This window comes from Notolepis coatsorum, assembly GCF_963971535.1.
Source record: "Notolepis coatsorum genome assembly, chromosome: 1".
NCBI lineage: Eukaryota > Metazoa > Chordata > Actinopteri > Aulopiformes > Paralepididae > Notolepis > Notolepis coatsorum.
Window position 1 is genome coordinate 321,633,636 of NC_140165.1, and position 24,711 is coordinate 321,658,346.

General features: G+C 45.8%; 1 protein-coding gene across 1 annotated transcript in view; it reads right to left on the minus strand.

The window, feature by feature from the left end:
• The window catches only part of arcn1a (archain 1a), a 47,696-nt gene that overhangs the window by 19,994 nt on the left and 2,991 nt on the right, over window positions 1–24,711 (minus strand). The window contains exons 2-6 of the mRNA XM_084316130.1: window positions 22,219–22,482; window positions 12,853–13,032; window positions 10,378–10,583; window positions 8,361–8,522; window positions 1,884–2,052 (exon numbers count right to left, since the gene is read on the minus strand). Coding sequence (XP_084172256.1) covers window positions 1,884–2,052; window positions 8,361–8,522; window positions 10,378–10,583; window positions 12,853–13,032; window positions 22,219–22,482 — 981 coding nt within the window. The remainder of the gene's footprint in view (window positions 1–1,883; window positions 2,053–8,360; window positions 8,523–10,377; window positions 10,584–12,852; window positions 13,033–22,218; window positions 22,483–24,711) is intronic.

The window sequence follows — 24,711 nt, forward strand, 5'->3', positions numbered from 1 at the left end:
ATGAAGAATACCATGTTCTACCCTCTTCGAGGTCAGATTGGTGCAGAACTTGTTAAACCATGTGAACGTCACTCTATCACACTGAATAAAACAAGGGTGGTACTGGGATTACTGTAGTAAATTGTGCTATAGATAACATTGTTATGTAGAATAATCATAGAAAATACATCCACAGAGCTTTTAGAAAGGTGCGGAATAAAAGTATTGCCCCCCCCCCCCAAAATAGATAATTGATTAATCAATTAATCAATGAATAATTCATGAATTAGCGACATCTTGTGGCTGAATGTAACCTTTAAATAAATTAAGGTTTTCTTCATTTCAGTTGTAAAGGTAAGTCAGTAAACTCAATAGAGGAATGTTTATGAAGTTCTCCTTCTTCCAACATGGCTGCCTGTAACCATTCGTAACCACTTTCACCTACTGTACAGTGGTAGGTAAAAGATTATAAAGATATGATTATACTGTTCTACTGTGACCGGTACCAAAAGATCCAGTAATAAGACACCAATTATTATGTTTTTGTTGATATATTTCTCATATGTAAACTAGGGGTGTAAAGGTACACGTATCCATAACGAACCGTTTCAGTGTGTACCGTACTGAACGGCTGTGTACCGAACGAATACAACGGTATGTTAACCACTAATGACCGCCCACCGGGGGCTGTTTTTTTCACAATCTAATATAATTATTATTATAGCAAAAAGTCAATTAATTTCAATATAGAATATTCGTTGACAGCCCTACAAGTACAATCAGTTACTGCAACTAGGGCTGTCTTAAATACTTCGAAGCTTCGTTCGATGGCACAAGCTTCGAACATAAAAAAAAAATCGAAGTTTAAAAAAAAATATATAAAATCTTGCGCCTCCATTCCAATGAAACGAAAGTAAGCGGCGCCTCGACTCCACCTCTCTACAACAAGCACGTGGAGATTATCTGTGTTGAAAACAACAAGGACATGTGCAGCAGACATGTCGACGAAGAAGCGAAGCAATGCCGTTTGTTATTTAAGACTATGTCGGACAGATTTGTGTTCATTGTGCTGCTTTTTTAAAGTGTCCCGACCCATATAAAAATATGTCTTAATAAAACGTGCTTAATTAAGTCGAATTCTGCCTTTGTCTCCATCAACTACATATAAATATTTATATAATTGTTTGCTTGATAGACGAAGGTTGCAACATAATTATGTAATGTCATGTCGTTGGCTGTGAGAGCAGCCCCACTGCACCCAGGCAGCGCAGCCGAGTGAAACCTTGTTGGCTGCGTCACAGTCACGAAAGGGGCTACTTAATTAATTAATCCAATCCACTTTATTTATAGAGCACATTTAAAAACAACAACGTTTACCAAAGTGCTGTACAAGTCCCACAACATAAGATAAAAAATTTAATTAAAAGTTATTAAAAAAAAAAAAAAAAAAAATCCCCCCAGAAGCTTCGAATTAAAATCGAAGCTCGGCCCCGAAGCTTCGATTGCCAAAAAAAGCTTCGAAGGTCAGCCCTACTGCACACTACATCACCCCCGAGTGGAACATGGAAAGCCAAACTTTCCCCCCCACTGTACCGAAAACCCGTACCGAACCGTGACTTCAAAACAGAGGTACGCACCGAACCGTGGTTTTTGTGTACCGTTACACCCCTACTGTAAACACATAGGGACCATTGTTTTGCACATAGCAACCGGTGTCTCCTCCATTGCCGTGTACAAAACAAGGCTTGTTCTGGAAGACAGAGCACTAATACAAACATTTCATTTACCAAACAGCTGTTGCAAATAGATTTAAAAAAGAATAGCTACATCTCTCCCCTCCACGAGACGGTTCACGTAGCAACGGCGGAGTACGAACGAGGCAGAGGAAGACGCCGATTCCATACCTGCAGCTGGAGTCCCTTGCCGTCGTTGTTGTTGTTGACCATCAGGCGGATGCGTCCGCCCTTGTCGTCCGAGACCCTCAGCGTGATCATGCCCAGCACCTCCATGTTCTGCAGGCCTCCGTCGCGGCCGCACGTCAGGGAGATCTTCTCCTCCACGCGCAGGTGCACGCTGAGGGACAACCAACCAACCAGCCAGCCAATCAAAGAGACATCCCGTCTGACGTAGAAGATAAGTATATCTTTCACTGCCACACGACAGCCGGTTAACCCCTTCACTGTGACAATACAGAAGGTCAGCCCTTTACCATCGCACAACCGACGGCGACGCTCCATCATTAGCTCCGCAGGGTTAACCTTCTGTCGTGTGGCAGTGAAATGAAAGGTCAATCGTCTGTAGTGTGGCAGTGAAATGAAAGGTCAATCGTCTGTCGTGTGGCAGTGAAATGAAAGGTCAATCGTCTGTAGTGTGGCAGTGAAATGAAAGGTCAATCGTCTGTAGTGTGGCAGTGAAATGAAAGGTCAATCGTCTGTCGTGTGGCAGTGAAATGAAAGGTCAATCGTCTGTAGTGTGGCAGTGAAATGAAAGGTCAATCGTCTGTAGTGTGGCAGTGAAATGAAAGGTCAATCGTCTGTCGTGTGGCAGTGAAATGAAAGGTCAATCGTCTGTAGTGTGGCAGTGAAATGAAAGGTCAATCGTCTGTAGTGTGGCAGTGAGAGGTCATATCTAGTTTTTAGATCCTTTAGATCCCCGTTCCAGACACTCGGCCGGAGCCTCCCTCGGTCTCCGTGGCACATCTGCCTACGTTGGAATTGCAATGGCCATCGAATCTCGCCAGGTGGCAGTATCGCCTACCTTTTGAACTGAGATTTCAGTTTAGTTTAGAGACCGTGTCTGTCCTGATTCCCGTCTGTCCCGACTCCCTCTGTGAGGGGGAGGAGTTCTCGCAGAGCAATCGCTCAGCGATTTTCTCGCCTCAAACCTATAGTTTCCCGTATACACATATATACACGAGTAATGGCGAACGCCGATGGGATCACTGGGATTATTCTTTTTGGAATACCGTCTGGCTAAGGTAAGGTCTATTATTCTTTTATTTTTTTTTATCCACTTTTTCTCCCATTTTTTCTATATTTTCTCCCATCCCAATTTCGTATCATCCAATTCAACCCTCCCCTGTCACGAACGCTGTTTCTTGCCTCCCACAAGCCGGCTGCAATGTGGACTAAGTCATACATAGCACGAGTCCCCTCCGGTACTTGAGGTAACAGCAGTCGCATCTTTTCACCTGCGCAGCTCGATCTCTCAGTGGCGAGGAGTAACGCGTGGGAGGCTCACGCTGCCCCCGACACCTCCTGATTCTACTGCGCAGGCGCACCAACCGACCTGTAGGAGTCGCTGTCCACAACGCCCGATCCCCACCCATCAGTTTCCCACCCCCTAATACGGCCAATGTGTATTAGTACGGACGACCAGCTAAACTGAAAGCAAATGTGGAGCGCTGGGCTCTAACTGACTTGCCCACTACGCCACGTAGCCGCCTCAGGTAAGGTCTATTATTCTATGTCTATTTTACCGAACCTGAAACATGTTTCTGTATCGATCACAGTGTCATATTTATTTTACCGGACCTAAACCCTGCTTTTGGTAACGATCGCATTTTCGGGGTAAGACCCCCCCCCCCCCCCCCCCCTTGATGATTTTGTGAAGACGCATATGTACATGGTATATACCTTTGATTTGGAAGTATTTGGGATTTCAGGCGAGCAACCCGAACAATTTTGGTATATTGCATATAACGTGTCATATCTCACAATCTATGAAAAAAGACAGGATTATTTTGGAAAGGGGCGATGTTTAAATTAAATGAGCATACAGCTAATGATACAGTATTAACAACTTGTTAATTCATAGAACATACAGCTAATGATACAGTATTAACAACTTGTTAATTCATAGAACATACAGCTAATGATACAGTATTAACAACTTGTTAATTCATAGAGCACACAGCTAATGATACAGTATTAACAACTTGTTAATTCATAAAGCACACAGCTAATGATACAGTATTAACAACTTGTTAATTCATAGAGCACACAGCTAATGATACAGTATTAACAACTTGTTAATTCATAAAGCATACAGCTAATGATACAGTATTAACAACTTGTTAATTCATAGAACATACAGCTAATGATACAGTATTAACAACTTGTTAATTCATAGAACATACAGTTAATGATACAGTATTAACAACTTGTTAATTAATAGCGTATTATCGATTGATAGGACGCGTAGTGCAGGTCAGGTCAATTGTAATAACGTATGAAAATGCATGCCGTGTATTTTATAATTATTGTCTATTTTATACACATTTTATATCTGCACTTTATGCTTTGCTTTTATTTAGTCAATTCTCTGCTCATCTTATGTCCCGTCTATATTCATGACAATTTTATGCTAATTTCATGTCCAAGTCTATTTTGTGTCCACATCACTGCTGGGAGGCACTATGGTGCCACACAGATAAAGTTTATCATCATTATTATGAAAATATATTTTAAAGAAATTATTCACTTCCGACTCTCACAAGACGACATACTGCAGCAGCTTTAAACGCAACTGAACATAGTTTGTGCACAAACCGGTTTTAGAAAAACACGAGTGTCATTACTGGGGTCAGGGTTCATGTCAATATGGGATGTTAAAGATTAAACACGGCTGCACTGGAGGACACGTCGGTCTTCAGGCCTCGTGTTCCACTTCAAGGTCCTGGCGTACACGTCTCACAACAACCACCCAAACCTGCTTTTGAGATATTTACATTTACATTTAGTCATTTAGATGAAACGCTTTTATCCAAAGCGACAGACAAGTTCTGTACAACAAGTCATCAGGAAGGAAGGAAGGAAGGGCACAACTCTATCAGCTGAGTAACAATGTTCATCAAAGTGTTGAGTGCTACAGGTTAGTATATTAGGACAAGTGCAGGACAGTAAGGTTTTTTTTCATTTGAGATATTGATTGAAGAAGTGTCTCTTTAGTCGGCGGCGAAAGATTGGACGGGTTTCGGCTGTCCTGACTGGGGTGGGCAGTTCGTTCCACCATTGTGGGGCAAGGACTGAGAATAGGCGGCTTCTCCTTGATGACCCTCCCGGAGCTTGGATAGGAGTGGGTCTGAGGCGGCCAGAAGATGCAGAGCGTAGGGGTCTTGAGGGTGTGTAGTTAGAGACCATTAATCAAAGAAACTTCAAATGTTGGCCAATACTAACCCTTTACCAGATATAGCCTACCTATTTCCATTAGGGTTGCGTACCAAACTATATTTTTCTAAAATGCACGGATCAGCAGCCCTGTGTCATCTCCTCTAGAAGCTGTGTCATCTCCTCTAGAAGCTGTGTCATCTCCTCTCTAGAAGCTGTGTCATCTCCTCTCTAGAAGCTGTGTCATCTCCTCTCTAGAAGCTGTGACATCTCCTCTCTAGAAGCTGTGTCATCTCCTCTCTAGAAGCTGTGTCATCTCCTCTCTAGAAGCTGTGTCATCTCCTCTCTAGAAGCTGTGTCATCTCCTCTCTAGAAGCTGTGTCATCTCCTCTCTAGAAGCTGTGTCATCTCCTCTCTAGAAGCTGTGTCATCTCCTCTCTAGAAGCTGTGTCATCTCCTCTCTAGAAGCTGTGTCATCTCCTCTCTAGAAGCTGTGTCATCTCCTCTCTAGAAGCTGTGTCATCTCCTCTCTAGAAGCTGTGTCATCTCCTCTAGAAGCTGTGACATCTCCTCTCTAGAAGCTGTGTCATCTCCTCTCTAGAAGCTGTGTCATCTCCTCTCTAGAAGCTGTGTCATCTCCTCTCTAGAAGCTGTGTCATCTCCTCTCTAGAAGCTGCGTCATCTCCTCTCTAGAAGCTGCGTCATCTCCTCTCTAGAAGCTGTGTCATCTCCTCTCTAGAAGCTGTGTCATCTCCTCTCTAGAAGCTGTGTCATCTCCTCTCTAGAAGCTGTGTCATCTCCTCTCTAGAAGCTGTGTCATCTCCTCTCTAGAAGCTGTGTCATCTCCTCTCTAGAAGCTGTGTCATCTCCTCTCTAGAAGCTGTGTCATCTCCTCTCTAGAAGCTGTGTCATCTCCTCTCTAGAAGCTGTGATACATCTCCTCTCTAGAAGCTGTGTCATCTCCTCTCTAGAAGCTGTGTCATCTCCTCTCTAGAAGCTGTGTCATCTCCTCTCTAGAAGCTGTGTCATCTCCTCTCTAGAAGCTGTGATCTCTCCTCTCTAGAAGCTGTGTCATCTCCTCTCTAGAAGCCGTGATTCAGCCCTGCGTTCTGCAGCCCTGTGACCAGTTATGCCGTTTCTGTGTGCAGTGAAAACTCTGTTGTTTGTGTGTGTTTTCCTGAACCACTCCCACCAACAGACACACAAGCAACGGGGCCAACAGTTAAACTGACCCTAGAGCAGATCACAGCGGCGCAAGCCTCTGGATGACTTAAGTTTAGTTTTTGCTAAACTTTCCCTCTCTCGTTCTGTGCGTGTGTGTGTGCGTGTGCGTGTGCGTGTGTGTGTGCGTGTGCGTGTGTGCGTGTAATGTGTCATTAATGTCCCATGTCTTGATGAGATCAGAAGAGATAGATAGTATTTACTGAGGAAGGCCATAAATGTATCCATGATCAGTAGTTAGGGAGGGGTTTTTATTTTGTTAACAATAAATAACAACAACATGTTCTAAATAAATAATGTAGAAATTGAGATGTTTGGACTTATTCTTTACAAATTAAACTACATTTTAGTGTTTACAGAGGGTAAAGCACAGAAAAAAAGGTACCGTTGGGGACCAGTACTAATTTCCAGGTACCGGTATTGGTTCAAATTAGGGGTGCACGATATTGATTTTTTGACCCCCGATATCGATAACTTTCTGCTCCTCAAGGTCGATACCGATAACCGATATATATATATATTTATTGTATTATAATATTTTTTTTTATGTATATTCCTGTAGTTTTGACCTAACCAGATTTATCATGACATGAGCGTTACTACTATGAACAAAACAAAGCCAAGAGAACAGTTTTGACTCTTCAAATAAAGTGACTATATTTATTTTTCCAAATAAATATAATTTGAGTCGATCACAAAATTCACAATCCGTCAATGTCATTAACAATGTGTTTCCCTGAACAATGAGTGAACTAAAAACCAACAGGTATTGTGCTTTGTCAGGACTCGGCAGATAAAACATTTGACGCTATAGGAGAGGAGAGACTGTTGTGGTCTTGGTCCATGAAACAACTATTACTTGGCATTTATAGGACAGCACGCCTCAAAAAGAATTAAATAAACCAAACAAATCATCTGTCAAACGTCTTTAATTTTGCAAACGCCTCGTCAATAGGTACAAGCCGCGCCGGTTCCTTTGCAGCTGGCTTTGGATTCGCAGCAGCTTAGCCTTTAGCTGCATGCGCGCCGTCGTCGGATTTTAATACACCATCGTAGTGGCGGTGATGTTTCAGGTGACTTATTAGGTTGGATGTGTTATAGCTTGTTGCCCCTTTCCCACCTCGTGGAACGTCTGCATTTGTTACAAATAGCAAGCGAACCGTTTTCCTCTGAAACTTTGAAAACGTCCCACACTACCGACGACGCCATCTTCGTTTACTATCTGTGCTGCTTCTGAAAGTTACGCGACTACGTCACAGCCAGGCATGAGAAAGGGAGCGCTGGATTTGTGAAAAACTCCCTCTTCCTAAACCACACGCTATCAGTCGTACCACAGTACTGGCAAAATGGGAGGAGCCTACAGAAAAACAAACGCCCTTCATCCCAATCCACCCACACCGGATTTCTTTTAACCAAAAAATGTATTATATTATCGGAGCTATCAATAATGTTATCGGGTTTATCGGGATGACGTCATAATTGCAGATATCGACCCGATAATTATCAACCCGATAATTATCGTGCATCCCTAGTTCAAATGTGAACCGTACCAAACCCTAATTTCCATGTTCCATTTGTTCAACTGGGAAATGTATTTCCAAACAAAGTTTCACTTCACCTTCGTATGTAGTTTCACTACCTTGTCCAGAAACGGCATGGTAGGCTATTTCACTACACTGAATTCACCCTGAATTTGATTAGTCTGTACTAGGGATGTTCGATATTTGCTTTTTTACCGATATCCGATATATACCGATATTGTCCAACTCTTAATTTCCGATACCGATATCAACCGATATATGCAGGGCCCCCCCCCATAATTTCAGGTAATTAACATTACATATCTCTTGTTGTGGAATTAACACAACATTATGCATACTTTTGACAATAAATAAAATCAGAATTTGTTCTTACTTGCTTGCCTGGGTAAATAAAGGTTAAATAAATGTAAAAGAAAAAAAAAAAAAATAGAACAGGTACCGATAATTTCCGATATTACATTTGAATGCCAAAATCGGTAGGCCGATAATATGGGACGTCCCTAGTCTGTACCTCTCCACGTTGACCGGCGGCGGCAGGACCTTGGAGGCGTCCGAGCCTCTCTTCCCCGAGGAGGGCATGATGGTCTCGCCCTCCGACTTCAGCTTGTCCACAAAGTTATCCACCTCCTTGCCTCTGGCTCCCAGCTTCAGAGCCTTGCTGGGCCCGCTGGGTCTGGGGGGGGGGGGAGGGGAGGGGAGGGGCAGGAGGGTCATCATCAGGTCATCATCACTACACTACATCACCTTGCTGGGTCTGGGGGAGGGGAGGGGGGGCAGGAGGGTCATCATCAGGTCATCATCACTACACTACATCACCTTGCTGGGCCCGCTGGGTCTGGGGGGGGGGACACACGCCACGCAGGACACTGTCATCATCACTAAACTCCACCAGCTGGTACCTGACTCTGCCCAGGTGTCGGGGGCGGGGGGCTGGTACCTGACTCTGCCCAGGTGTCGGGGGCGGGGGGCTGGTACCTGACTCTGCCCAGGTGTCGGGGGCTGGTACCTGACTCTGACCAGGTGGGGGGGGGGGGTACCTGACACGTCTATTCGAATACCAACGGTGTTGTGCGTTTTGCAAATCTGATTGGCCACTGACGTTTCTGGTCATGTGACATGTGCGCCCAATCGCGTGACGAGCTGTGTCTTTGTCCATTTCCGCATCGAACAGCCTGCAAACGACCTAGTTTATCACCGGTTAAGCTTAGGCGAGTCTTTCGAAGTTGGTTAAGGTCAAGAGTTTGGAATCAGGGCTGGCGTTCCATCGCCCTGCTCTAAGACAAACTCTAACCTTAACCAACTTCGAAAGAGTGCCTAAGCTTAACCGTCGAAAGAACTTGCCGTCACACGATTGGTGCACATGTCACATGACCAGAAACATCAGTGGCCAATCAGATTCGCAAAACGCACAACACTGTTGGTATTCGAATATAGGCGTACCTGACTCTCACCAGGTGTCGGGGGGCTGGTACCTGACTCTGCCCAGGTGGGGGGGGCAGGGGGGGGGGGGGGGCTGGTACCCGACTCTGCCCAGGTGGGGGGGGGGCAGGGGGGGGGGGGGCTGGTACCCGACTCTGCCCAGGTGTCGGGGGCGGGGGGCTGGTACCCGACTCTGCCCAGGTGTCGGGGGCGGGGGGCTGGTACCCGACTCTGCCCAGGTGTCGGGGGCGGGGGGCTGGTACCTGACTCTGACCAGGTGGGGGGGGGGGGGGGGGGGGGGGGGGGGGCTGGTACCTGACTCTGCCCACGTGTCGGGGGCGGGGGGCTGGTACCTCACTGAGGGGAGGGGGGGGGGGCTGGTACCTGGACTGAGGGCAGGGGGGGGGGGGGCTGGTACCTGACTGAGGGCAGGGGGGGGGGGGGGGGGCTGGTACCTGACTGAGGGGAGGGGGGGGGGGGCTGGTACCTGACTGAGGGGGGGGGGGGGGCTGGTACCTGACTGAGGGCAGGGGGGGGGGCTGGTACCTGACTGAGGGGGGGGGGGCTGGTACCTGACTGAGGGGAGGGGGGCTGGTACCTGACTGAGGGTAGGGGGGGGGGGCTGGTACCTGACTGAGGGGGGGGGGGGGGGCTGGTACCTGACTGAGGGGAGGGGGGGGGCTGGTACCTGACTGAGGGGAGGGGGGGGGCTGGTACCTGACTGAGGGGAGGGGGGGGGCTGGTACCTGACTGAGGGGAGGGGGGGGGGGGCTGGTACCTGGCTGGGGGGGGGGGGCTGGTACCTGACTGAGGGCAGGGGGGGGGCTGGTACCTGACTGAGGGGAGGGGGGGGGGGCTGGTACCTGACTGAGGGGGGGGGGGGGGGGGGGCTGGTAGCTCACTGGTGGGAGGGAGGGGGGGCTGGTACCTGACTGGTGGGAGGGGGGGGGCTGGTACCTGACTGGTGGGAGGGAGGGGGGGCTGGTACCTGACTGGTGGGAGGGGGGGCTGGTACCTGACCAGGTGGGGGGGGGGGGGCTGGTACCTGACTGAGGGGAGGGGGGCTGGTACCTGACTGAGGGGGGGGGGGGGGGGGGGGGGGCTGGTACCTGACTGGAGCCGGGGTGATCTTGGGTTTCTCTGGCTCCACGATGGTGTCTGTGATGATGGACCCCGAGGAGACGCTGGTCATGCCGGCGCTGCCGAACCCTCCGAACGCCGGCACCTTCTTCCCCGAGCGCTCGGCCTCCCGCCTGGCCTGCTGCAGCTCCTTGGCCTTCCTCCTCATCTCCGCCTTGGCCTCGCGCTCCTGGGTCTGCGGGGGCACAGGGGGTTGGGGTTGGACAGTGGCTCAGGAGGTAGAGCGGCCGTCCGGTAATCTGGAGGTTTCCGGTTAGATTCCCAGCGCAGACAGACAGACTGACCTACCTCTCTGACGACAGACAGACAGACAGACAGACCTCTCTTACGACAGACAGACAGACCTACCTCTCTGACGACAGACAGACAGACAGACAGACAGACAGACAGACCTACCTCTCTGACGACAGACAGACCTACCTCTCTGACGACAGACAGACAGACAGACCTACCTCTCTGACGACAGACAGACAGACAGACCTACCTCTCTGACGACAGACAGACAGACAGACAGACCTACCTCTCTGACGACAGACAGACAGACCTACCTCTCTGACGACAGACAGACAGACAGACCTACCTCTCTGACGACAGACAGACAGACAGACCTACCTCTCTGACGACAGACAGACAGACAGACAGACCTACCTCTCTGACGACAGACAGACAGACAGACCTACCTCTCTGACGACAGACAGACAGACCTACCTCTCTGACGACAGACAGACAGACAGACCTACCTCTCTGACGACAGACAGACTGACAGACAGACCTCTCTGACGACAGACAGACAGACAGACCTACCTCTCTGACGACAGACAGACAGACCTACCTCTCTGACGACAGACAGACAGACAGACCTACCTCTCTGACGACAGACAGACAGACAGACCTACCTCTCTGACGACAGACAGACAGACAGACAGACCTCTCTGACGACAGACAGACAGACCTACCTCTCTGACGACAGACAGACAGACAGACCTACCTCTCTGACGACAGACAGACAGACAGACAGACAGACCTACCTCTCTGACGACAGACAGACAGACAGACCTACCTCTCTGACGACAGACAGACAGACCTACCTCTCTGACGACAGACAGACAGACAGACCTACCTCTCTGACGACAGACAGACGGACAGACCTACCTCTCTGACGACAGACAGACTGACAGACCTACCTCTCTGACGACAGACAGACAGACAGACAGACTGACCTACCTCTCTGACGACAGACAGACCTACCTCTATGACGACAGACACAGACAGACAGACTGACCTACCTCTCTGACGACAGACAGACTGACAGACGGACCTACCTCTCTGACGACAGACAGACCTCTGACGACAGACAGACAGACTGACAGACAGACAGACCTACCTCTCTGACGACAGACAGACCTACCTCTCTGACGACAGACAGACCTACCTCTCTGACGACAGACAGACAGACAGACCTACCTCTCTGACGACAGACAGACAGACCTACCTCTCTGACGACAGACAGACCTACCTCTCTGACGACAGACAGACAGACAGACCTACCTCTCTGACGACAGACAGACAGACAGACCTACCTCTCTGACGACAGACAGACAGACAGACCTACCTCTCTGACGACAGACAGACAGACAGACCTACCTCTCTGACGACAGACAGACCTACCTCTCTGACGACAGACAGACAGACCTACCTCTCTGACGACAGACAGACAGACAGACAGACCTACCTCTCTGACGACAGACAGACAGGCTGACAGACCTACCTCTCTGACGACAGACTGACAGACAGACAGACAGACAGACAGACAGACCTACCTCTCTGACGACAGACAGACGGACAGACCTACCTCTCTGACGACAGACAGACAGACCTACCTCTCTGACGACAGACAGACAGACAGACCTACCTCTCTGACGACAGACAGACGGACAGACCTACCTCTCTGACGACAGACAGACTGACAGACTGACCTACCTCTCTGACGACAGACAGACTGACAGACAGACCTACCTCTCTGACGACAGACAGACAGACAGACCTCTGACAACAGACAGACAGACAGACAGACCTACCTCTCTGACGACAGACAGACCTACCTCTCCGACGACAGACATACCTACCTCTCTGACGACAGACAGACAGACAGACCTACCTCTCTGACGACAGACAGACAGACCTACCTCTCTGACGACAGACAGACAGACAGACCTACCTCTCTGACGACAGACAGACGGACAGACTGACTTACCCCTCTGACGACAGACAGACTGACTTACCTCTCTGACGACAGACAGACAGACAGACAGACCTACCTCTCTGACGACAGACAGACAGACAGACCTACCTCTCTGACGACAGACAGACAGACTGACAGACCTACCTCCGACGACAGACAGACTGACCTACCTCTCCGACGACAGACAGACGGACAGACCTACCTCTCTGACGGCACGGAACACCTTCTCTTCGTGAGAGTCCATCTCTGTGAAGGTGCGGATCTGAGCCAGATTGACGTTCTCCCTGTAGCCCAGAGCCACGATCTCGTCGAAGGCAAAGATCAGGTCGAAGCAGTGCTCAGAGATCTCGGTCTCCTCCAGCACGCGGCAGTACTCGGGTATCTAGAGAGAGGAGGAGGAGGTTCAAGTTCCGTTTTATTTTTCACAGATAATGATGAAACAAAATCTGCAACAGATCTTAACCGACTGTTGCACCTGCTCAGTGCGGAGTGCCTCCCAATCGCATGCATAGCCCTCGCTCTCTCTGGTTCTCACCCTTCCTTTCTCTTTTTCCCTCTCTCCCTTATTTATTGTTGTCCTTGTATACCATTGCTGTCATTTTGTATTTTATTTACTTGTATGCAATGTACATAACCTTGTTTTTCTCCTAAAATCCACGATCAGCTCCTTGGTTTTACCAATGTTCAGGAGCAGGCTGTTGTCCTGGCACCAGCGTTCCACTGTCAACACGCAATTGTCCTTTCATAATAAACACAGAAGCAAACTAGCTCTTCTGCCCTGCGTTTGAAGGCTGTGTGACAACTTCTCTCGCGAGTCACGCAGTTTCTATGTGTAATGTAAACTCTGCGACGAGTCCAATGGTCTAACATGCTTTGCATCCTCGCCATTCTGGAATGCCCACGTCGCGCTAAAACCTTATGTAATGTTAACGGTCGATGTACTAGTAGCCTCAGCAAGCCAACGTTAGCTGGCTCCACTAGCAGCATGTCGATGTACTAGTAGCCTCAGCAAGCTAACGTTAGCTGGCTCCACTAGCAACATGTCGATGTACTAGTAGCCTCAGCAAGCTAACGTTAGCTGGCTCCACTAGCAGCATGTCGATGTACTAGTAGCCTCAGCAAGCTAACGTTAGCTGGCTCCACTAGCATCATGTCGATGTACTAGTAGCCTCAGCAAGCTAACGTTAGCTGGCTCCACTAGCAGCATGTCGATGTACTAGTAGCTTCAGCAAGCTAACGTTAGCTGGCTCCACTAGCAGCATGTCGATGTACTATTAGCCTCAGCAAGCTAACGTTAGCTGGCTCCACTAGCAGCATGTCGATGTACTAGTAGCCTCAGCAAGCTAACGTTAGCTGGCTCCACTAGCAGCCTCCTCCCTCCCTCCCTCCCTCCCTCTCTCTCTGCTAACAATCCTGATTCGATTCTTGAACCCATTTAATTAAAAAGGAAGATATTGATGGACATTAGCTATAGTATAGCTCAGCAGCTGTGACAGAATAACAGCTGCCATACCAGTGTTTAACCCTTCAGAAGCATTTATATTAGACATTTTAAGATAAGTTAATATATCTTAAATATACCCTCCAGCCCTACTTTCACTACAGAAGGTTAACCTTTCACTACCACACTACAGAAGGTTACCCTTTCACTACCACACTACAGACAGTTAACCATTTCACTACCACACTACAGACAGTTAACCATTTCACTATCACACTACAGAAGGTTAACCTTTCACTACCACACTACAGCAGGTTAACCATTTCACTACCACACTACAGAAGGTTAACCTTTCACTACCACACTACAGAAGGTTAACCTTTCACTACCACACTACAGAAGGTTAACCATTTCACTACCACACTACAGACGGTTAACCATTTCACTACCACACTACAGACGGTTAACCATTTCACTACCACACTACAGACGGTTAACCATTTCACTACCACACTACAGACGGTTAACCATTTCACTACCACACTACAGACGGTTAACCATTTCACTACCACACTACAGACGGTTAACAGTCTGTGTGTGGTAGTGAAAGGGTTAACTTAACAGGGTTCCCACATACATTGCAAAATGAAATTAAAGTACGTTCCTAAGCACGGATGCGAATGCGGAGCCAATGATGCTAATGAGCAATGCCGTCGGTTGTGTGATAGTAAAGGGTAGGGGTGCACCGATATGCAAATTTGCCGCCGATACCGATACCGATTGTTCAACTAACACAATCGGCCGATACCGATACCGATATTAGTGGCCCAAAAAAAATAAAAAAAATATTTAAAAAAAAAAAGTTTAATCTTTTATTTTTTTTTAACTACTGTATATGTGCACGCGCGCCCTTTTGGTGGTGCGTGACATGAAAAGGCTAATGGCGGTGCTATGGTGTTATTTTACTAATAAATATAATCTGTTTCTGAGCATAATTCTCATTTTGTTCTTTCGTGTGGTGAAGTATTTTATTTGTTGCAATTTGAGTAAAATGACTGGAGTTACCAACATTTGTTAATAACTGCTGCTTATTGTTGATATAGCTGGTTAATTGTTGTGTGCTCGCTAAGGCGAGGATAATGTTTACTTGTATTGTATGACTCATGAGCATTATAAAATAAAACACATGGCATGGTGAATACAGGTGCAGCTCAATAAATTAGAATATCGCGGAAAAGTCAGTATATTTCACTGTATTATTGATGCAGTCATTTGTGCACTGCAAAAGGAGCCCTAACCAAGTGTACTGAGTGAACATACATTAACATACCTAGTTTTCAGAAGGCCGACATTTCTATAGTATATATACAAAAGAAAAATACATCTATTTTATTTTTAATTTTTTTATTGATGAGTGATTTTGGGCTTTCATGAGCTGTAAGACATAATCATCCAAATTCAAACAAATGAAGGCTAGTTGAAATATTTCACTTTGTGTGTAATGAATCTAATCTACGAGAGTTTCGCTTTTTGAATTTAAATACTGAAATAAAATAACATTTCCACGATATTCTAATTTATTGAGCTGCACCTGTAAATCCATAAACATATTTCTTGATGTTTCCTTTTTTGTAAGTAAGTAAAGAGGCCTATGTTCATATCGGTGAGCACAATTTGTAACACAAGACGTGTAGTAATATTTTATTTATTCATATTATTATTATTATTTAATTTGTTGCCGTGCCTAAAATAATAGCAGAATTCAGTGTTTCTCGTCAGGCGCAAAAAGGAACATCATCTCAGCTGTGAGTGTGCGCACGCTTCTCAAGGCCGCAAAAAGGAACTTTAAGGAAGTAAAGAACATAATCTTTCGTCAGGAAAAATCAAGGCAGCTCTCTGAATGTAACGTTATTTATATTTCAACGAAAGAAAAGCGGGGGTGTCTGAAATATCTACGGTACTGTGCTGTTTTTCTTGTACACAAAACAAATACGAAGACAATGTCGGCTGTATGGGCTCATTTCACGGTGTCAGAAAGAGAAAACGGACGCTATGCTAATTGCAACAAATGCTCCGTTGATGTTTCAAGGGGAGGCACCTCAACCAGGGATTTTAATACATCAAATCTGATCAACCATTTAAAATCAAGGCACGTGGAAGATTACAATGAGTATATGAAAGCCACATCGGCACTGGCTACTACGAAAGTGCAACGCAAGTCCTCGACCTCGACTCAGTCTCTGTTAACACACGCATTCGAGCGCAGCCAAAAGTTAGATGGGGACAGTGCCAAAGCTAAAGGTATCACTAAGAAGGTGATGGAGTTTATCGCACTAGATGACCAACCCTTCTCCGTTGTGGAAGACGTGGGGTTTCGGAGGCTGGTGGAGTACATTGAGCCCCGGTACACACTGCCAAGTCGGCGCTATTTCGCTGACGTCTGTCTACCCGACATCTACAATGTTGTGGCCACACACATTCACGAGCTACTGGCCCTTGATGTGCACGCCATTAGCTTCACAACTGATATATGGAGTTCCGATGTCAGTCCCATGAGCATGCTTAGCCTCACCGCCCAATGGGTAGACAAAGATTTCAAATTGGTCAAAGTGGTGTTGCATTCGCAGGAGTTTACAGGGTCCCACACAGCAACAGCAATCTCCGCAGCATTCGATAAGATGTTTGCCACGTGGAAAATCGACAAATCACAGGTGCATGTTGTCGTGAGAGATAATGCCAAGAATATGTCTAAAGCGATGAAGGACAGTGGACTCACCAGTTTTGGGTGCATGGCACATACTCTCCAGCTGGCAGTCCACGAGGCAGTACTGAGTCAGAGGAGCATCTCGGATGTGGTCGCAATAGGCAGAAAAATAGTCGGTCACTTTAAGCATTCCCCACTCGCGTACTCACGCCTACATGCCCTGCAGAAGACAGGCCAGTTGGGTCCAATAAAACGGCTCCAGCAAGATGTTTCCACGCGCTGGAACAGTACTTTTTATATGCTGCAAAGCCTTCTAGAACAGAAGCGCACACTCGCTGCATATTCCGCAGATTATGACCTCCCCGCAACTATCAATGCGCACCAGTGGGGATTGGTTGAAAACGTCCTCACACTTCTCTCTCCGTTTGAACAACTGACAAGAGAAATTAGCGCATCTGAGGCGTCGGCTGCTGACGTCATTCCATCCGTGAGGGCCCTGAGACGCCTTCTGAGCAAGGACGTTGACACAGACCATGGTGTCAAAACCACAAAGACCACACTGCTAGAGGCTATAAATAAACGCTTCGATCAAATAGAGTTTGACCCCATCTACAGTATTGCAACCGCACTGGATCCTAGATATAAGGACCGCTACTTTGATGGGGATGCAAAACGACGTGTATTAGTAGACCTAATTCATGCAATGCCTGGTGATGACGAAGCGCATAATGCAGAGGCAGCTGGTGGCCCACAGCAGAAAAGGGCACGGACGGACGAGGCACGGTCCACTCTGCACGACATGTTCGATGAGATTTTGGAGGAGAGTGGGCCAGAAAGGCCACGATCAAGCGCATCGCAGCAACTGGATGGGTATCTTGCAGAGGTCTCCATTCCCAGAAATGAGAGTGCGCTTGAATATTGGAGCAATAATCACGGCCGTTTCCCTGTACTGGCACAGATGGCACGCAGATACCTATCTGCCCCATGCACCAGCGTGGACAGCGAGCGGCTGTTCAGTGCTGCGTCTCATGTTATAGATGAGAAGAGAAACAGACTGAGCTGCGACAAAGCAGAGATGCTATTTATCAAGAAAAACATGCCGCTTTTTCTTAAGAATCAGAAGTAGGCTAAAACAATGTGCGAAGCCGCTCTAAACATCTCTCACTTTAATGTTCCTTTTACAATGTGACGTGTTCTATTCATTTCTCAGTTATTGAATACAAGTGTATTCTACAACCTTTTTTTCTTTTTTACAATGTTAAATATATTGGCTATATATTTATATATCTGTGCTGTGCTTGATTGAGAAGTTTGTTACCGAATATAATGTTCGAATCAGCACTAGGCCTGTTGCGTTATTGAGCGCTGATTCTCGCGTTAGAGAATATTCATTCTTGGTATGGAATGCCATACATATATTTCTTGATGTTTCCTTTCCTTTTTTAAGTAAGTAAAGAGGCCAGTAAGTAAAGAGGCATATGTTCTCAGTGAGCATAATTTGGTGTAACACAAAAAAGAGACGTGTATTATTATTTATTTAATATTTTATTTATTCATTTTATTATTATTTTATTTGTTGACATGCCTAAAAGTCAAGCATAGGGCTAAAACGTTCTTAAAAACAATAATATATTGTTTTGTTATATGAAAGAATGTTATAATAAAAGGAAAGCTTTTCTATACATGATTTGTCTGATTGATTGAAAACTTTATTAACAGATTGCAGAATGGGTACAATACAGTACAGCTTAATACAACTGCTAAGACTATAAGACTGGAGGATGAAGACCAGCCAAATACTTTCAGCTTGTTTACATAAGGGTCCTCCATTTTCAATTCATCAAAACATTTAGAGCAGCGGTTCCCTAACTTTTTTTTTAATATACTCACTGGCTTTCATAACCTTACAGACTAACTTCTTGTCTTGCTCAAGACTTGTTTATGCCTTGAGTTTTAATAAGCGAGAGCACCATCTCTCTCAACCAGAGCTCAGCCTCTCAGCCAATGCAATAGAACCATTTTGATTGACAGTCGATTCGGCCAATTACGCCCCCAACGCTAGCACCCACCTCCTGCTGTTCTTACCACCAATCGGCAAGCGTTTGATCTGCTTGCGAGAGGTAAACAAGCTGCTGCCCGCCGACCAGCGCTCGACAGAATGACCAAACGAGAGACAATGATTTTATTTACTGCAACAAATGTTATAATAAAACAAAGCCTTTCTATACATTTGTCTCATTGAAAACTTGATTAACAGATTGCAGAATGGGTAGTTTGGTACGGAATGAGCAACGGAATGGAACAGAGCTATGAACGGACTCGGAGTAATGCCTTGCTGCTATGGGTAATAATAATATGCTGATGTTATTGTCCGTGTAACACTAACTATATAACGTTCGTTAATGCCACAAAACGAATGCCTTGTTAATCATAAGTAGTAACTGATGCAGTAGCTTGTGTGTGTGTGGGGGACCGCGGCGTTGTGCAGGTAGGTCGCGAGTGAACTTTTTTTTTTTTGCCTTTTGACGCTACACAAATTGATGGTTATTTATCGGCGACTGCTATCGGCACATTTGAGCTTATCGGCCGATAGGCCGATAGGTGTCAACAAGGCACTTATCTGCCGATACCGATACCCGACCGATATATCGGTGCACCCCTAGTAAAGGGTTAACCTTCTGTCGTGTGGCAGTGAAAGGGTTAACAAGTCGGTTATTCATTTGAATATAGAATATTCGTTGACAGCCCTACAAGTACAATTAGTTAGTTACTGCACACTACATCACCCCTGAGTGGAACATGGGAAGCCAAACGTTCCCCCACTGTACCGAAAACCCGTACGGAACCGTGACTTCAAAACCGATGTACCGAACCGTACCGTGGTTTTTGTGTACCGTTACACCCCTACCTATAGTCCATTCATGCAGCCACATTTGTGTATTCAACATTTTTGGGGGAATTAACTAGGGGTCAGTGTTAATTTTGGCAGCTATTTTAATTTTAGTTTTAGTCATGTGTCAAAGGCTCCTTTTTCGTTTTAGTCACCTTCATTTATTTTTCGTTTAGTCAGTTTTAGTCAACTACAGGTCTGAGTATTTTAGTCTTAGTCAGTTTTAGTCTAGATTTTGTCTTTTTTGTTTTAGTCTAGACTTAGTCGCAGAAAACGGATGACATTTTTGTCTAGTTTTCTCATTTGAAATATTACAGGTAATCTCTCAGTGTTGTGTGTGGGTTGAACGAACACCCGGCATTTTGCACGAATTATATACTTGAGTTTGGAATTAAATTAATTATTATTAACGTACCGTTTTATTCGTTCGGTACACAGCCGTACTGAACCTAAGGTCCAGTAGTGAAACGGTTCGGTACGGATACATGTACCACTACCGTTACACCCCTAACTATAGGTCAATAATAAAAGGGGTGTAAATATTTGACCCCACTTCGATTTACGATTTTTTTAGGCAAACGATTCAATGCATCATGAAATGGTAAATGGCTGCTTTTTTATATAGCAGCTTTTATCCAAAGCGCTTTACAACTTGTTCCTCACATTCTACCCGTTCACTCACACATTCACACACCGACGGCAGAGGAGACCATACAAGGTGCTGCTCAACCTGCTCATCGGGAGCAGTTAGGGGTTAAGTGTCTTGCTCAACGACACGCTGCCCGGGAGGAGCAGGAATGGAACCGGGAACCTCCGGATTGCCAGACGACTGCTCTACCTCCCGAGCCACTGTCACCCGCCCTGAAATCTCTTGGACCACGATGCGATTCGGCCTCAGGATCGATGTATTCTGCGATGCACATCGATGCATTATTGTTACACACCCCTAGTTAACATATTAGAACACATCTTCTATCCCCAGGCCATCAGGATGCTCAATGACTCCATGTAACACACATCCACATACTCACTTTTAAACAAACACTCACCTTAACACTACATTATATTTATCCATTTATTAGAGATTTGCACTACATTCATACCTCATTTGCACCTTACCTTAGAGTTTTGTACTTCATTGTCTGCATTTTTACAGGGTTCCCACGCTTGCCTTGAAATTTTTTTCCATGCTACCTCCTGATTTTCCAGGTACCATATTAAGTGATGATCTATAGGCCCCTGAAGCTTTCCGCCCCCATCTGCGCCCCCTCCCCTCACACACACAACCCCCTAGGACACCTGACTACTTACTTGATTTAAAAGATGTGCCAGTCAAGTCTACATTGTAAATGCTTAGAGATTATGTCTTATTGATAATATCAATGCATGAAATAATGCAACAAGCTGTAGATGAACAACAATTTATTGAACTGGAACTTTGAAACACATGAGCACTGGGATTGATATACGTTCTCTCTTCCACTCCTCTCCTATCTCATCCTGTCCTCTTCTCTGTACACCTCCCCTCGTGTCCGCTGCCGTCTTCTCTTCCTACTCTCCTCAACTCCTCTCCACTCTTCTCCCTTTTCCTCTGTCATCCTCTACTATCTTATCCTCCTCTTCTCTTCCTCCTCCCTCTTTCCTTTATTATTAGTCTTATTAGATTATGAGTCTTACATAGAAGGGGTAGTATGCCTACTCTTACTCATTTGTAAATCAAACTAATGAACCTAAAAGGGAAAACATAAGGCTGTTTCCCCTGTGGTTCCTGATGGCAACCCCACTAGTAAGTTTAGCTTAACAGTATAGATGTATAGAATCAGTCTAGGCATGATCAATGATTTTTCAAAAATGTCTCACCCCAAATGTTCCTATTTAGTAGTATAATCTTTTTTAAGAAAGAAAACGAAAAATCACAAAATAGCTAAAAGTAGATATAACAATGAATGTTACAAAATGTATCAAGACTAGACTATTCATGTCAACTAGTATAGAAGTAATGTCACAGCCTAATGTGGAAATGTATTGGTAGTTAGCTAGCAATGCAAGCTAGCCAACACTAGCTAGTAGCTAGTTAGTTAGCAAACTGAATGTTGGCTGGCAAGATTGCACTCCATGTGCTTGCATCATTAACAAAATCCAAATTCAAAACAAACTCAAACTGAAGTTGCTAGCTAGTTAGCAAGAAAAAAAAATTGTGTGTGTGCAAAATCAACCCTGCCTCTCTTTGTTAACAACAACAAGCAATGCTGTTTGTTATTTAAGATGAGGTCGGACTCGGCACTGACAGATTTGTGTTCATTGTGCTGCTTTTATAAAGCCTCAAATGACGGCTTACAATATTTCATGAAAGCAAAGTGTTTTGTGTTTGTTTGTCTAAGATTTAAAAAGGTTTAAACGTTACAGCACTGACAAAGTTGAACAAAGTGCTCTACAAGTCCCACAACATAAAATAAAAAAAATGTTACATGTATTTTAATTGTATTTTATACGTGACAAATAATATAAACAAACTTGAACTTTGACTCCTCACCACGCGAGAGAAGAGCCTGAGTGTCTCCAGGTCCTCCAGGATGTTGCTGTTCTTGGTTGTGATGAGGACCATGTAGAGCTTCTCCAGCGGCTGGTAGACGTAGCGCACGCTCTCCGTCTCCACAAAGGTGTGCTGCTTGCCCGTGTTCATCAGCTTGGGGAAGGCGGCCAGGAGGCCCTCGATGCGCGTCCGGGTCATTTCCACGAACTGCCGCGACACAATGGCCTTCCCTGCCTTGGTGCACACCGCCGCAGCCAACAGCACCTGCCGACGCGGAGGGAGGCGGTTAGTAGGCGGCACAGTCTATAGACCGGCAGAACAGAGTGGCTTCTATGACACACTTGATGGGTGTTTAGCTGGGGTGGAGGGTGTAGGAACAAATTCTTATTGGGGACTGGAACACGGATATGCTGCATAAAGCAGCAGCCGTCTTCAAGGCCTTCAGTAGGTTTTCTGATCTGCACGGTTTCAGCCAGCTAATCACCCAACCCACAAGGGTATGCGATTCAACACAAACCACCATTGACCTCATTTTGACCTCTGACAAGTCCATGATCTCCAATAAAGGGGTGATAGCTTGCGGGTTAAGTGATCATTATATGATTTTCTGTACCCGCAAAAAGCTAAAACAGAACTCAAAACCTACTCTAGAGGCCTTTAACCTTGAACTGGAGAGCATGGACTGGTCAGATGAAACATGGCTTGGATTCAAAACCAAATTCACAACAATACTAGACAGGGCTGTACGCTAAGCTTTTTCACTAGGGGCACACTTTAGGGGCACATTTTTAAATAACAATTTTACCATTATTTATATCGATTGTTTTTTATTTAAAAAAAAAGAATTTTTTTTTTATATAAAATATATATATTATATAATCATACTTGTAGTTGTATTATCTGCGAGACATCGCCACCACGCAACAAGTCAAAATGCTCGCTATATGCAACCAGCTCCACTGTCTGTGTGTACTCCAGTAGCCTCCAGCTACGGCCAGGATTCTCCGGAGCTGCAGCTGGACCCTATACTGTAGCCTCCAGCTACGGCCAGGATTCTCCGGCGCTGCAGCTGGGCCCTATTGACTATATTCAGCGTGCCCTCAGCTCGAATACGCATCAAATCAGTGTTATAAGACATTGATATCAGGAGCTATCTGTAGCTACTGCTATATAACGTTAAGACAACTCCTCAGAGGCTCAGTGAACTATTTAGTTTAATGGGACGTTTCGTTTTGAACAGTGAGCTAACGCGAGCTATCATGCACTACTAGACTTGCTGGAGCATTTGTTGATATCAGGACCTATCAGTAGCTAGCCGGCTGGCAGGCTCACCGAGGTCCCAGTGTCCCACTAGAGACTAGTGTTTACAACAGCCACGGGTGCGGGAAAGGCTGGAGGAGCAGCAGCAGACGCCGCAGCTCTCTCCGTGTGTCTGAGTTCAGTTCAGTTCGGCTCACTATAGGAGGTCGAACGCGTCGAAAATATGAAGCAATACTAACTTTACTTTTCTTCATAGCTAAATCAGACAGTCAGCCAGTCTATCAGAGTGAATGCTCAGTCGATTGTTCCCGCTGATCATACCTGCTGAGTAGGGATGCCCCGATCGATCGGCCACCGATCGTTATCGGTCGATAATCAGTATAAATATGCGATCGGTGATCGGTGATAATGCTTTATTTTCGCCGATCGTCAAAACAGATCTCACTCGCTGAGTTCTGTCTCAGACACCGGGAGCTGCACACAGTGCTGCGCGTCTGCTCCTCCTCCAGCTCCTCCCGCACGCATGTAAACACGGGTCTAGTCTAGTCTAGTGGGATGGGACCTCCATGAGCTAACGTTAGCTACCGTTACAAAATGACCCAGTCAACTATTCACTTTTAGTTTAATACATGATGAGGCATTGTCTAACTGAACGGTATCTAGCCGGCTAGCTACTGATAGCTCCTGATATCAACAAATGCTCCAGCAATAGTCTAGTTATCTAGTACTAGTGTATGATACCTCTGTTAGCTCACGTTAGCTTAGCTCACTGTTCAAAACGAAATGTCCCATTCAACTAAATAGTTCACTGAGGCGTTGTCTTAACGTTATATTTCCGGCTAGCAGTAGCTACAGACAGCTCCTGATATCAATGTCTTATAACACTCATTCGATGCATATTCGAAGCCCGCCTTGCGTCGCAGTCACTAACGGGGATAGCTGAGGGAGTAGGGTATATCTGCAGAGCCTAGGGTAAATCTGCAGAGCCGAATGTGATTTGATCAAAGCAGAGTATACACACAGACAGTGGAGATAGCGAGCATTTTGACTTGTTGCGTGGTGGCGTTGTCTCGCAGATAATACAACTACAAGTACAAGTCTAATTATATAATATATATTAAAAAAAAATTATATAATTTTTTATTTTTTTTTTATTAATCAAAAACGATCGGATCGGTATCGGCCGATATGGCTCAAGACGATCGGTGATCGGTATCGGTGGCAAAAAACGTG